Source organism: Berghia stephanieae, chromosome 1, assembly GCF_034508935.2.
Source record: "Berghia stephanieae isolate SIO BIC M18660-M18661 chromosome 1, UCSD_Bste_1.3, whole genome shotgun sequence".
Classification (NCBI taxonomy): Eukaryota; Metazoa; Mollusca; class Gastropoda; order Nudibranchia; family Aeolidiidae; genus Berghia; species Berghia stephanieae.
Genome location: NC_088360.1, coordinates 131,655,798 through 131,671,770, shown reverse-complemented (window position 1 = coordinate 131,671,770; position 15,973 = coordinate 131,655,798). Strand labels below are relative to the sequence as shown.

Below are 15,973 nucleotides of genomic sequence, written 5' to 3'. Positions count from 1 at the left end.
ACAACTATTTCTATAGTGACCATAACAAGAAATGAAGTGAGTAGAAAAGTGTAAGAAGACAAAAGAGAATAAAAATTGGCGGCAATGGGGGCTCAAACCCACCACCTTACTGATACAACTACAACAACTCTGCCTAGCTGTGAGAGGGTAGCTGTACAGTCGAGCCATCTACCACTCCAAAACAAAGTGGTTTCAAACATAGGCTCTATTTTGAACTGCTCTCCCAACTTCTTGAGGTCTTCGGTTCAACACACAAATGCTGTGAAGTTTGTAAGCTAGCTATTAAGCTTAATAGCCATATTAGCTCCCAATATCGGAGCTTACTCAATGCCTCAATCATCTCAATGTTATATGTTTGTGTTGCCTCGTTCTAAATGTTACGTGTGCTGTTGGTAAGGGACCCTTTGTAAAGCCCTTTGAGCACATTTAGTGGATGTTACACTAGATAAAAGCTCAATTTAAAAAAATAATTTCTACTACTACAACTAAAATTTTAAAAAAATAATGGAGCTTTTATATAGCGCAATATCCACTAAACATGCTCAAAGCGTTTTATAAGGGGTCCCTGGCCAACAGCAAAACTTAACATTTAAGACCTTGCAACTGAGATTACACTAACGTTGCACTTACTACTTTAAAAACCATCGCTACTCTATGAATTCCATATAAAAAAAAAACAATTAATTGATATAACAAAATTCTCACCTGCTCATTGAGAAGTTTTAGGAGATAGACAAAATCTGGATCATCCAATTCAAACCGTCTCCCAATCAGAATAGCACAGATCACGTTGGAGACTGAAGCGTTGGTGAGAAGTTTGATATCGGCAGGCTCACCTTTGAACTTGGATAGTGTATCTAAGTAAATGGTAATCTGTGAGAGACCAGGAGTTATTGAATTAAAAAAGGAAGGGCATATATATAATATATGAGCCAGCAGGCAATAAAACTTCTCTTAAAAAACACAATATGGGTATTAAAAAAAAGCTCCTCCCTACAAAATGTCTTTGTGGATATGACATGAATCGGCAATGAAAAAAACCCCAACCCCCCCCCCCCCCCCCAAAAAAAAGAGCTTTTATATAGCACGGCATCCACTTATTGTGCTCAAAGCGCTTTACAAGGTGTCCCTGAACAACAACAGCAATATGTAACATGTAGAACGAGAGATGACGCCTGTTAGGTGATATTACAATTTTTTCCGTCAGAGACAACACTGTTAACAGCCAGGTATCCATTTTACACCTGAGTACAGTGAGAGAATGTGAGTTAAGAGCCTTTTCCAAGGACTCGACTATGCGCTGATCGAGGCTCGAACACAGGACCTTCCGATCCGAAAGCGAGTGTCATACCACTAGACCACATAGCCGCACAATGTCGGAGAAAGATCATAAAGATCTAATATTTTTCTATTTATTCTTATTTCTTATATGTTATTACTCACATGTACTCTGAGTAATATGCAATTTGAATTGTTATTGTTATATATCCAATTTCCTATATTAACTGTTGAAAGAAAACGAAAAGAAGGAAATGAAGTTAAAGAGGGCTCAATTAACTGCTAAAACAATTTTGTGATAGGCTATGTAGGAAAAGAAAGCTTTTAAAATCCCTTGTCTCTTTACACTCTAATTTAAAAAATATCAACCAACCAAGTAGTCCTTCAGAGCCATAAGGCCTCTGGAGCTGGAGTTTATCCCAGTTTTTATAGTATGAAATGGACAATAACAATTGCTTGCTACCTTTTGGATAAGAGGCTAGTCGATCGCAAAGTACTTTCCGCCAGATCTAACAGACCCAGCCATCCAATCACTGCTGGGCGGACAAAGGGGATCAGAAATAAACCTCGACTTCACCTGGAATCGGTCTTAGTCCCTTTGCATGTGAAGCGAGTGCTCTACCAACTGAGCTGACTGGACCCCCAAGTTAAAAGTAAAATTTCTTAAAAATCAGTTATAAAAATACGAAATTATTTCAATGTGTTCAAATTTGAATGTATTGATTAATGCGACTTTTCGTAAATGTGTCATATCAAAATTTAGAACTGTAGAACTTTTTTTTCTTTCTTTTTTTTTTTGCAAGCTAGGGATATATCTCATGTAGTTCCATATCTGAAGCAGACGTCGGAGGTCATCTTCCGCCAAGCTGATCTATCTCTTGCCAATTCTATTAAAGCAGCGCCACCTTTCTCAGCTTCATCTGTCCAAGTTCTTATCCCTTTCAAATACGTTATTCTTTGTCTTCCTCTTATTCTTTTTCCATTCATCTTTCCAGTCAAGGCGAGTATTTCCAAACCAGGGTGGCGGATAATGTGTCCTAAAAATTCCATTTGGCGTTTGATGATTTTTGTTATCAGTGATCTTTTCTGTTTGCCATTTCTAAAATTTCTTCATTTCTTTTCCTTTCCATCCATGACACCCTCATCATTCTTCTGTAAAACCACATTTCCACTGCCTCCAGTCTTTTAACCATGGTCTTGTTTATGGTCCAGCTCTCACAACCATATAGCAGCACAGACAGTACATAGCAATCCAGGACTTTGATTTTTGTTTTCATGCTAATATTCCTGTTTTTCATAATTGTATGCAGCTGGTTGAATGCATTCTTCGCCATACCTATTCTTTTCTTTATTTCACAATCTGATTTTCCATTGGATGTTACATTGAAGCCTAAATATTTGAAACATTCAACTTGTTGTATTGTTTGTCCTCTGCTTGTTATTACACAGGCTGGTGGGTTATTATTTTTAGATACCGTCATACATTCTGTTTTAGATATATTCAGTTCCAGTCCCATATTTTCACTACTCCTGACTACAACATCCAGTAATTCTTGTAGTTCATGTTCAGATTCTGCCAGTAGAACCGTATCATCTGCATACCTCAGATTTGTTACATTCTTTCCTCCAATACACACCCCCTTCTTATGTTCGATATCTCTTAATATCATTTCACTATAGAGGTTGAATAAATCTGGAGACAAAACACACCCCTGCCTAACTCCTCTTCTAATGGGTGTAAAACTGCTTAGTTCATTGTCAACACGCATTGCTGCTTCTTGTTCCCAGTACAAATTCCGTAATATTCTTAAATCTTTACCATCAATGTCCAAGGATGATAGAATTTTGAATAGTTTTTCGTGTTGTACTTTATCAAAGGCTTTTGAATAGTCGATGAAACACATATACAGATCTTTATTTACTTCAATACATCTTTCCATCAGCATTGATAATGTGAATATTCCATTTCTGGTACCCTTGTCCTCAACAAAACCAAATTGCATCTCCCCAATTTCAGGTCGTATTTTATTTCTTATTCTTAGTAAAATTATCTTCAAAAGAATTTTTGTGAGGTGGCTCATTAGGCTAATAGTTCTGTGTTGTTCACAATCAACTGCCCCTGGCTTTTTTGGTAGTGCTATAAAAATGGATCGTTTCATATCAGTTGGCATTTTTCCTGTGTCATACACTTGATTTAGAAGGTTTGTGATGAATTCAATCCCCCATTCACCCAGGCCAGTCAAGGCTTCAATTGTTATGGCATCAGGTCCTGCAGCTTTTCCATTTTTCATGCTTTTCATGACGTTCCTAACTTCATCTTTCATTATAGAAGGCCCTTCCAGTTCTTTTATCATAGGCATTTCTCCTCGATTATCAAAAAAAAGTTCTTCAATATATTCTGACCATCTGTTTAGAATGCAGTCTTTGTCCATGATGGTGTTTCCACGCTTGTCTTTGATGCATCCACTTTTAGCACCTGATTTAGTTTTGTTTGTCACTTCTTTGATTTTCTGATGGAAGAATTTGCCATTTTTTTCTTTGCAGGACATTATATAGTGACATTGTTCATTTATCCAGTCTTCTTTAGCTTCGTTGCATTTTCTTTTTATCTGCCTGTTCAGAGTCTTGTATTTTTCTTCCTGATTTTTGGCCTTTCTTCTCTCATTCATTAATTCTAATATCTCTGGAGTAATCCATTTCTTCTTCTGCAACTTAAGTGTGGTTGGAACATTTTCTTCTAATGATGCAGCAACACTGTCTTTAAACTGCTCATATTTCTCTTCTATATCTGTTAGTTCTCCAAGCACTTCAAACTTGTTTCTTACTGATAGTTCAAATTTTTCTTGTATCTTCTGTTCCTCCCGGAGAATGTCTAGTTGGTATTTAGGTTTAGCCTTTGCTCTTTTGCAGATTTTCAATTTAACTCGTATGGGGCATAGCACAGGTATATGATGGCTGTTACAGTCAGCCCCCGGCATAGATTTGGCATACAAAACCGAGTTTCGGAAACGTTTGCTGATGAGTATGTAATCAATTTGGTTTCTCACTCCATCTCCAGGACTTTTCCATGTCCACTTCCTTCTATTGTGGTTTGTTGACCAAGTATTTGTGATTGTCAGATCATGTTGACGGCACCATTGAATAAGACGATCACCTCTGTCATTTTTGTCTCCCAGACCATGTGGGCCCACAATATCTTCTATTCTTTCTCGGCCCACCTTGGCATTAAAATCGCCCATGATGAGTTTTATGTCTGAAGACTTAAACTGATGCATTGCTTTATCTATTTGTTGATAGAAATTTTCCACTTCTTCATCATCGTGACTGGTGGTTGGGGCGTATATTTGTAAAATATCAAAATCAAAAGGTTTTGCTTGTAGTTTGATTGCCATTACTCTGTCTGATATGGGCCAGAATCCTTTGACTGCTCGCGCCGTTTTATTATCTGGTATAATTCCAACTCCCCTTTGGTGTTCTCCTCCTCCTGAGTATATAATTTTACAGTCATCATAATTAAGTTCTCCTGCTCCTTTCCATCTAACTTCTGATAATCCTAAAACATTGATATTCAATCTCTTCATTTCCATAACTACATTTGCTAATTTTCCTTTCTGGTACAGACTTCTTACATTCCATGTTGCTGTTCGTAATGTTTGGTGGTGCACAGTAGCTGGATGACGGTCGAGAGTCACCTGTTCACCTGCATGACTATCTCTACCGGACGAGGCTGTAATCGAGTTGCTCGAAAAACATCCATTGACGTCGTTGACTAGATTCGCTTGGACGGACATCATGACGATCTTGGGATGATACGTCAGTGGTTTCCCGTTGCCTTCTGACGGATTTTTATCTGGTTTACTCCATAGCCTTTTGACCTCCCGGTCATAACCCACAAGGCAGTGGGAGCATTTGGCAGGTTTTAAGGCGCCTCCCATTCACCTTGATAGTCCCTTCATAGAGTATATGAGGCATTTTGTATGTGTAGCTGTGCTGCCAGACTACCCAACCTCACTCTCCACGACTATCGCCAGTTGGTCCGCGGCTTTACAGCTAACCTATAGATCAGGATCTGTAGGCCGTTCCACGATCCGCCACCTGTGGACGCGCTGGGTTGGGGATGGTCGCCCCAGGTCCTAGGGATATAACATAAGAAAAAAATGCAAAGAAAAAAAAAACATCAAATGAATCACCTCCTCAGTTATTTTTTCTGCTAGAAAATTTTTCCCCATTCCGAAATCTCTGAGTATCTGCATAGAAACACTTCGCTGCTCTTTCCACCCTGGGCCATTATTTCCAACAATACCTGAAAACAAAACAAAGTATTTGTTGTAGATTTTTCTTTTATGCTCGTAACAAAAAAAAAGAAAACAGGTGATTTCAGAGTCATAAAGCAAATTTTTGTAATTTATCCCTTATCTGTTAGCATGAAATGAGAAATAGAAAGTGCATTCTAGCCTAAAAATTGAGCTTATATATAGCGCAATATCCACTAACAGGCTCAGAGCGCTTTACAAGAGGTCCCTGACCAACAGCAACACTAAACGTGTAGGAGGAGACATGACACCTGTTAGGCGATATATCAATTTTTTTCGGACAAAGACAATGCTGTTAACAGCCAGGTACTTATTTTACACCTGAGTACAGTGAGAAAATGTGAGTAAAGAGCCTTTTCCAACTCAACCATGCACCAAGCCAGGCTCAAACCCAGGACCTTCTGATCCGAAAGTGAGTGTCACGCCACAAGACCACATAGCCGCACAAAATATTTGTTGTAGATTTTTTTGTTTGTTCATAAATAAATAGAAGGATGGTTTATCACAAAATATTTTCCATTGTCGTAGCCAGGTGAGTGAATTGTGAAGAGGTTTGAAAGTAGGGAAGGATGATTCCCCCACCCCCCCTGAAAATAGAATCCTCCTCACAAAAAAAATCTTGAAAATAAAATTACCACCCTCCATACCCCCTTACCACCGAATCGGGAGGTCCTGGGTTCTAGCCTGGCTCAGCGCATAGTTGAGCCCTTGGAAAAGGCTCTTTACTCACATTCTCTCACCTTATTCAGGTGTAAAATGAGTATCTGGCCGTTAATAGTGTTGTCTCTGTTCAAAAACAATTGTAATATTGCCTAACAGACATCATGTTCTGTCCTAAATGTTACATGTTGCTGTTGGCCAGGGGCCCCTTGTAAAGTGCTTTGAGCAGGTTTAGTGGATATCGCGCTATATAATAGCTCAATTTTTTTTTTTTTTATATCACCATCACTCAAAATTTACCTTTCAATCCTCCCTTTTGCAAGTCCCTCTTCATAAATGGGCTATTGGTAGGTCTATCAGAGAAGAATTCCCCTTTCTTGACAAACGCCTCTTTCATGAGTTCAAAGTTGTTGAAGACAACGACAAGTTTTGATCCAAGTTTAAAGCTAAAGATATCTCCTGCTCTGGAAAGAGAAAAAAAAAAACACACCAAAAAAAAAAGAAAAATGTTCAAAACAGAGGTTAGATCAACCTATTCTAAATTTATTATATATATATAAATCTATATATATATATATATATATATAATATATATATATATATATATATATATATATATATATATATATATATATATATATGTATGTATATGGATAAAGCCACCGTTACTTAAAACAGACCTGCCTAGCACTACGAAAAATTAGTAGAAATACGAATTCTGGCTCCAGCTACAGAACTGCATTCACCTCTTTGACTCAATAAATCTTATTGAAAAGTAAAGTTTAGTTCCTCAGAACTTATATTCAGGCCTTTGGGGCATTTTTGGGTTCTGTTTCAAAACGTCCTGAGCACCTCTAAGTCACGAAAACTTATTGAAAATGAAAGCTAGATAATGGGAGAACGATCTATATCCATGTTTTTGTCCAACCTAGTCATCGATCACATGATTTGTTGCTGTACAATGATTGGACATTTCTCAATAAATGTAAACACGCTGCTGTGTTTATTAAAGTTATAAACATACCCACAATTCAAGCTGAACAAAGTGATCAATTATGATGTTGGATATTTCACTTTTCAAAATGTGGGTCAATTTGAGCACATTTTGCAATGTGACCAATGACCTTGAGCACATGGAAAGTAGGTAATATAGATCATCCCCATTTTAAGAATTTTGAAGTGTTATTTAACTCTTGAGAGGGTAAATTGTTGATCTATAAAGTTAACTATAGCGACTACTACTTTTATCTCCTAAAAACGACGAATTTTAAAATTTTCAAGTAGGAAGGTCTGGAATATGATGTCTAGAAACTTGGCTACACTGTAATAAGGTGGGCGGGTCAGCTAGGTCTGGCATAAAGTACAGTACAACATGATACACTTGTTATGGTGTGGCTAATTGGTCTAGTGACTTGACAGCCGCCTTCGGGGTGGAAAGTCCTCTGCACAGTGGATAGTTGAGCCTTGGAAAGGGTCTTTACTCACATTCTCTCACAGTACTCAGGTGTAAAATGAGTACATGGCCGTTAACAGCATTGTCTCTGTCCGGAAAAATTGTAATATCGTCTAACAGGCGTCTAACGGGACGTCCAACGTGTTTAGTATTGCTGTTGGCCAGGGACCCCTTGTAAAGCGCTTTGAGCATGTTAAGTGGATAATGTACAATATAAATGCTCAAGTTTTGTTGTTTTTTTTACTTAACCAAAGCCATTTTTCCTGTCCAGTTAGTTCTACAAACTGTGACGAACTTTAGGCTACAAATTATAGTTGTCATTGTGATAAAATGAACTAGCAATTTATGACGTTTATCTTATCAACAATGCTGTTTCTGCAGTTTAGAAGTGTGAGTGGATAATAATACAGTGGAATCTGCATAAACTCAACACTCTTAAAGTCAATGTCTGCTTAAAGTCAACACCTCTTGTTCGTCCCAAATTTAATTTCTGCTCTTTTTACTTGCTTGAGCTTTTATATAGCACTTTACAAGGGGTCCATGACCAACAGCAACACGTAACATGTAAAACGGGACATGATGCCTGTTAGGCTATATTGCAATTTTTTTTTCCGACAGAGACAACGCTGCTAATAGCCAAGTACTCATTTTACGCCTGAGTATAGTGAGAGAATGTGAGTAAAGAGTCTTCTCCAAGGACTCAACTATGCATCAATGAAGATGACGCTGGATAGTAAGTAAGTAGATAAGTATATATGAAAAACTCCAAACAAATTATTTTTTCCAAAAAACTTACTTCTCTCTCCACTCCTTAAAGACTGCAAGAATACTTCCAGACCGTATCAAAGGAATATGTCCTAGTACAGGGTAGGGTCTCACAGCAAATGGAGGTATGTTATCTGGCAGATGCTCCCTTGTCATAAGGAACCACACAGCTGTCAGACCAATCAAGATGTAAAGCAAGGGAGGCAACTGGGTGACCCAAGAAAAAAGCTCGGATGTCAACGTCATTGTTCTGGTCTCTTTTCAACAACTATGAAGTATAGAAAATCTTCACAGTCTAGTTTTCAGCTTCACTAAATTGAAGAATGTTGTCTCTCAAGTTCAGGAATAGGTCTGGGGATAATAGAACGTTTTATAAAAAAGTTGACTTAGTGCAAGTTATCTGGAATGAGTAAAGGCCATCTAAATATATAATGATTTATATATATATATATATATATATATATATATATATATATATATATATATATATATATATATATATATATATAATATATATATATATATATATATATATATAAATCATATAGTTATTTTTTTACATTAAAGATAAAGAAAGAATGTATGGTAAATGCGGCTATGTGGTCTTGTGGTATGACACTCGCTTTCAGATTGGAAGGTCCTGGGTTCGAGCCTCACTCAGCGCATAGTTGAGTCCTTGGAAAAGACTCTTTACTCACATTCTCTCACTGTATTCCAGTGTAAAATGAATACCTGGCCGTTTACAGCATTGTCTCTGTCCCAAAAAATTGTAATATCGCCTAACAGGCATCATGTCAAGTCCTAAATGTTACATTTTGCTGTTGGCCAGGGACCCCTTGTAAAGCGTTTTGAGCACATTTAGTGGATTATGAGCTATATAAAAGCTCAATTTAAAAATTAAAAAAAAAAATATTTCAATCATCAAATAAAATTTTAATGCTAAAGAAATTGGATGTGAGGTCAGACAGGTAAAATAGATAACAGGACTAACGTTTTGTAAGCAATCCCTGATTCATTTTATCCAAAAAATATTGAAGACTACCTCATTCTGGTTAGATATTATTTATGTGATTTTTAAGGTCTTGTGGTATGACACTCAGAATCTGTTTGATCTGTTGGTCTTTAGTTCAAGAACTGTTTTGGGCAGTGCAAAGTCGAATTTTTATAAAAGACTCTTTACCCAAGTTTCTCACAAATCTATTTTTTTTTTAAAAACCAGCCTAACGAAATACAGTCAGGTAGCCTACTTCTTTCTAATCTGGAACTCCACAACCCGGATGTCTCCTTTATCCTGACAGGTTGCAAAGGGATGGATTTTTTTCTTATTTAATTGTCACTTTAGGTATTGATTCCACTATCCTGGCATTGCTGCTCAATCAATCTATTTTTCTAATTTTTTTTTCTTTCTTGATTTGTTTAGAGGATTTTTGAAATTTCACTGAGACTGTAACCAGATGACTAATGACACACGCCCCCCCCCCCCCCCCCCCCCCCCCCCCCCGAAAAAAACCTCCAAAAGACACAATATCCCTGTAAACCGACATGTTTCAAGTTTTTTCAGATCTGCAGGCTTCAGATGAAGTGAACTTATATTTGCGGGTCTGCCGACTGGACGGAATTATGGACTCATTTTAAAATTGTTGTAATATTGCATTGCATCTCTCTCTCTCTCTCTCTCTCTCTCTCTCTCTCTCTCTCTCTCTCTCTCTCTCTCTCTCTCTTTATTTATTTGTTTATGTTTGACAATATTCTCCTTCATCTGTCACAATGCGGTGGTATCAGGTGGTATCATCAAAATCAAAACAGCACGTTTAAGTTTAATCGTTTAAGATTTGATTACGTTTTTGGTTGGAAGTAAATATTTTTAGTCTTTGAACACTTTAGACCATCTGGCCATTGTCTCTGTGTAAACAAAGCAAGATGGCGACAGGGACCTCGCTCCTTAACCAATGCCGTTTTCCCTATTTTATTAGGATTAAAATTAGAGTTAAACTCTAAAGGCTAGCACTATTCAGTATCTGATACTGAATAGTGGTTTTGCACTATTCAGTATCTGATACTGAATAGTGGTTTTGCACTATTCAGTATCTGATACTGAATAGTGGTTTTGCACTATTCAGTATCAGATACTGAATAGCGGTTTTGCACTATTCAGTATCTGACCTGAATAGTGGTTTTGCACTATAATACGGTGTTTTTTTTCCGAAACCTGACAAAGTTATGGGAAGAGTGAAGCTGTGGGAGTGAATATGGGACTCAGAGAAGTGTACACCAGTGGGGTGTGAACCTGGGACTGGGTTTCGGCGGGTTTCGTAATAAAAAGCAATTACTTTTTTACGAAACCCGACGACACCTGGCAATATCCGACAAAGTTATGGGAGGTAGGCAGCAGCGTGTGTGTGTGTGTGCGTGTGTGTGTAGGGGGGGGGGGGGAGGAGGGGATGAACCTGAGATTCAGGGAAGTGTACACCAGTGGGGAGTGAACCTGGGACTCTGGGTTTTGTAAAAAAGCAATAACAAAATAGGGGGGGGGGGGGGGGGAGATTACTTTTTTTACGAAACCCGACAATATGCGGCAAAATTGTGGAAAGTAGGCAAAGCGTGGGGAGTGAACCTGAGACTCAGTGAAGTGTACACCAGTGGGGAGTGAACCTGAGACTATGGTTTTCGGCGGGATTCAGCGAGTTTCATATAAAAGCAATTGCTTTTTTACGAAACCCGGCAATATCCGACAAAGTTGTTGGAAGTAGACAACAGTGGGGAGTGAACCTGAGATTCATGGAAGTGTACACCAGTGGGGAGTGAACCTGAGACTCTGGTTTTCGGTGGATTTCAGCGAGTTTCACATAAAAGCAATTACTTTTTTACGAAACCCGACAAAAACCTGGCAATATCCGAGAAAGTTATGGGAAGTAGGCAACATGGGAGTGAACCTGAGACTCAGGGAAGTGTACACCAGTGGGGACTGAACCTGAGACTCTGGTTTTTCGGCGGGTTTCAGCGTGTTTCATATAAAAGCAATTGCTTTTTTACGAAAACCGACGAAAACCTGGCAATATCCGACAAAGTTATGGGAAGTAGGCAACAGTGGGGAGTGAACCTGAGACTCAGTGAAGTGTACACAAGTGGGGAGTGAACCTGAGACTATGGTTTTCGGCGGGATTCAGCTAGTTTCATAAAGAAGCAATTACTTTTTTACGAAACCCGACAAAACCTGGCAATATCCGAGAAAGTTATGGGTAGTAGGCAACAGTGGGGAGTGAACCTGAGATTCGGGGAAGTGTACACCAGTGGGGAGTGAACCTGTGACTGGGTGTCGGCGGGTTTTGAAAAAAAAAAAGCAATTACTTTTTGTTTACAAAATGCGCCATCTCCCAACAAAATCGGGCAAAGTTATGGAAAGTAGGCAAATAATGGGAGTGAACCTGAGACTAAGGGAAGTGTACACCAGTCGGGTGTGAACCTGAGACTATGGTTTTCGACGGATTTCAGCGAGTTTCACATAAAAGCAATTATTTTTTTACGAAACCCGGCAATATCCGACAGATTTTGAAAGTAGGCAACAATAGGGAGTGAACCTGAGATTCATGGAAGTGTACACCACTGGGCAGTGAACCTGAGACTCTTGTTTTCTGCGGATTTCAGCGAGTTTCACATAAAAGCAATTACTTTTTTACGAAACCCGACGAAACCTGGCAATATCTGACAAAGTTATTGAAGTAGTGCAACAGTGGGGGGTGAACCTGAGATTCATGGAAATATACACCAGTGCGGAGTGAACCTGAGACTCTGGTTTTCGTCGGGATTCAGCGAGATTCATATAAAAGCAATTGCTTTTTTACGAAACCCGGCAATATCCGACAAAGTTGTTGGAAGTAGACAACAGTGGGGAGTGAACCTGAGATTCATGGAAGTGTACACCAGTGGGGAGTGAACCTGAGACTCTGGTTTTCGGTGGATTTCAGCGAGTTTCACATAAAAGTAATTACTTTTTTACGAAACCCGACGAAAACCTGGCAATATCCGAGAAAGTTATGGGAAGTAGGCAACAGTGGGGAGTGAACCTGAGACTCAGGGAAGTGTACACCAGTGGGGAGTGAACCTGAGACTCTGGTTTTCGGCGGGTTTCAGCGAGTTTCACATAAAAGCAATTACTTTTTTACAAAACCCGACTAAACCTGGCAATATCCGACAAAGTTATTGAAGTAGGCAACAGTGGGAGTGATCCTGAGAATCAGGGAAGTGTACACTTGTGGGAATTGAACCTGGGACTCTGGATTTTGTAAAAAAGCAATACCAAGGGGGAGGGGAATTACTTTTTTACAAAACCCGCCAAAAGCCGACAAAGTTATGGGAAGCAGGCAGCAGTGGGGAGTGAATCTGGGATTTGGACACCGATGAGGATTGAACCCGGGACTGCGAGAGGCTGATACCAGTGGACAGTGAGCTCAGAATGTACTTTTATTTCGAAACCTACCGAAATTGTCAAAAGTTATGGGAAGTGGGCACCATTGGGCAATGAACCGGGACTCAGGGAAGTGCACACCGGTTGGGAGTGAACCTGGGACTGTGAAAAGAGGAAATCAGTGGAAATGAACCTGGGACTATGGAAGATGGATACCAGTGGGAAATGAAGCCGAACTATGGGAGTTGGGTACCAGACGTGAATGAAGCAATTACTTTTTTACGAAACCTGCCAAAACCCGCCGAAAAACCATAGTCTCGGGTTCACTCCCCCACTGTTACTTTCTTCCATAACTTTGTCAGATATTGGCGGGTTTCGTAAAAAAGTAATTGCTTTTTTTTAAAAACGAAACCCAGTCCCAGGTTCACTCCCCAATGGTGTACACTTCCCTGAGTCCCAGGTTCACTCCCCACTGCTGCCTACTTCCCATAACTTTGTCGGGTTTCGGCAGGTTTCGTAAAAAAAGAAACATCCATAAAAATACCACGTGTATTCAGTAAATAGATGTCAATTGTAGTCTAATATTCAGTATCTATTTAAATTATTATTATTATTATTATTATTATTATATTATTATTATTATTATTATTATCATTATCATTATTATCATTATCATTATTATTATTATTATTATTATTATTATTATTATTATTATTATTATTATTATTTTTATTATTATTATTATTATTATTGTCATGTAAATTTCAATATAATACGGCAAGTAATTCTCGGAAGTACATCGCTCAATTAAAAATGAATTTATAATGAATCGGGTTTGTCTTAGATGACAAAACAAACAAACAAACATCAACAACAAGGAGAACAACAACAACAGAAAAAAGCAAGATTTTAAAAAGTAATAAACAATAGAAGAGCACAATAATGAAAAACAACAACGCGATGATAACACATAAAAGATATTCGTAATAAATCGATAACTGATTAAATTACTCCAACTACTTGATTAAAAAAAAAATCATAACCATAATCATAATAATGACGATGATGACGATTACAACAACAACGATAATAATAATAGTAAGTAATAATAATAATAATAATAATAATAATAATAATAATAATAATAATAATAATAATAATAAAAGAACAATAGTATATTATCAACATTAAAGTATATTTCAAGCAAATAAAATTATTAAAACAAAAGTTTTAAAAATATAAATAGACAGAAGGAATTTTTAAAAAATATATGGGAAAAAAAAAAAAAAGTTACCCGTACAGGGATTTGAACTCTCGAACCTTATGCTCAGAGTCAAACAGCTTATATCCACCATGCCATGGTGTCACTGAACTTTTAGAGACATTTAATCATGTCTATTCAGACATTAAAAAATGTATTTGACTGCCTCTCTTATTTTGATATTTTGAACTATGTTAATTGCACGATAGCAGAAATTTAAAAATTTCGATCAAAATATTTTTACAACTTTGAATCGGGCTGTCAGTTACTGCACGTGTTCAATCTGGAAGTAGGTCAGCAGTTCAACCGAGATTGTCGTACTTTTCACTCTCTCTATAAAAAAGAGTTCCTTATGGATACTGAATAGTGGCAAAGCACTATTCAGTATCTGATACTGAATAACCACTTCCAACTCTAAAATAGATTCTAGCTAGACCTATCTTCACTTAATGAAGGAATAATTGGGTTGTTTCGCTTAGCACAAGGAGCTTTCGTAAGTCCTCCTTATGAAATAAACAATCAACCTCTCTGTTCGGCCGTTATCAGGCAACATCCATCAGAAGTAACCTTTATTACTGATTAAAAAAATATTATATAAACAGTGAAACTTACCTGACGTGAAAAAAATTTGTTTACTGTTTACCAGAACTCTTCCTATGAAAAATACCAAATTTAGTACCGGGCTAAATTGAAGTGACGGACACTATTGTAGTCCAAGTTACCTAATCCACAAAGTCTATTATATAATATAATTTAATCCCAAAGATCCTTGGAAGACTCGACTAAAGTCCAAACTTAAAATTCTCTCAAAACTGGCTACCCAGAGAGAATGATGTTAATTTATCAGGGTTTTTTTTTTCTTCAAACTATTTCTGGTAAAGCAACTTTTTTTTTCCAAGTTTACTCGACTTTTTTATTTATCAAAACCGATGAGTTTTTCAAGGGAGTCAAGAGTGTGGCGTTTGGCGTCTGGCCAAGTGATGTTCTATTTGGCCACTTTTGAGACCACGAAGAATTCTTGTCATCTGACAGCCCTTCGTCATGAAGCCCGAAATTTTAAGGATAATATTTGATATAAAATCTTATTTAAATAATAAACCAATAATGGGCTGTGGTTAATCATTTTTGGTACGAAACGTGGAATCCACACAATGAAAGTCAAATAGAAATATTTTTTAGAACTATATATTACCAGAATAATAATAATGCAATGAGATAAAATAAGTATATAATATGCACCGACGTGAACTCATTTATAGATGGAATGAATTTGACGTCACTCATCTCTTTGTTATTGTTTTTAGACAATTATTTTAATGATTAGTTCTCACTAAATTCTGTCAATCAGACTAAAATAAATAACAATGTGCAGCAACATTTACATTCAATCAGTCTATAAAAGTTAAAGGATACACAGTTTTGTGTGTTGATATGTTTAATTTGGCTGGCGGAAGTTTTGAGTATTTTACCTAAACTCACAGCGTCAATAGGTCTGATAAATGATAATCGGATTCATTGCTGTACTGTGGAAATAATACAAAACATGCGCAAAATATAGATAAATTTAATATTGTAGTCTGATATTAAAACAATGTTAAATCAAGGCCATTTGTTTGTGCTTTATTTTTTATTTTTTAAAAGTGTTTTTTATTGTTTAAGAGTACGAGATGACGATGGTTGGGTATCTAGCATCGGGTTCAACTGCAGTTTGTTGCTATAACGATGTCGCTAAACAGGGGTTTTACTGAAATGTATGTCGCAATTGGGGGTTTTTATTACTAATAATATATAGCAAAAAATTCGGGACTGGAGGTCAATGTCGCTATCCAGAGGTTGTA

General features: G+C 37.4%; 1 protein-coding gene across 5 annotated transcripts in view; it reads right to left on the bottom strand.

Annotated features, from left to right (window-relative positions):
• Positions 1–14,847, bottom strand: part of LOC144963195 (cytochrome P450 2D9-like) — a 21,057-nt gene extending 6,210 nt beyond the window's left edge. Inside the window, exons 1-5 of one of the 5 annotated variants that reach the window (XM_078896945.1) lie at positions 14,748–14,847; positions 8,501–8,820; positions 6,552–6,715; positions 5,469–5,581; positions 706–873 (exon numbers count right to left, since the gene is read on the bottom strand). In XM_078896945.1, coding sequence (XP_078753071.1) covers positions 706–873; positions 5,469–5,581; positions 6,552–6,715; positions 8,501–8,715 — 660 coding nt within the window. In that variant the 5' untranslated portion in view covers positions 8,716–8,820; positions 14,748–14,847. Of the gene's footprint in view, positions 1–705; positions 874–5,468; positions 5,582–6,551; positions 6,716–8,500; positions 8,821–14,168; positions 14,633–14,659; positions 14,684–14,747 lie in introns of those variants that run through there. The other 4 variants (XM_078896947.1, XM_078896946.1, XM_078896944.1 and 1 more) reach the window with 4 other exon arrangements.
• Between the last annotated feature and the right edge of the window lie 1,126 nt (positions 14,848–15,973).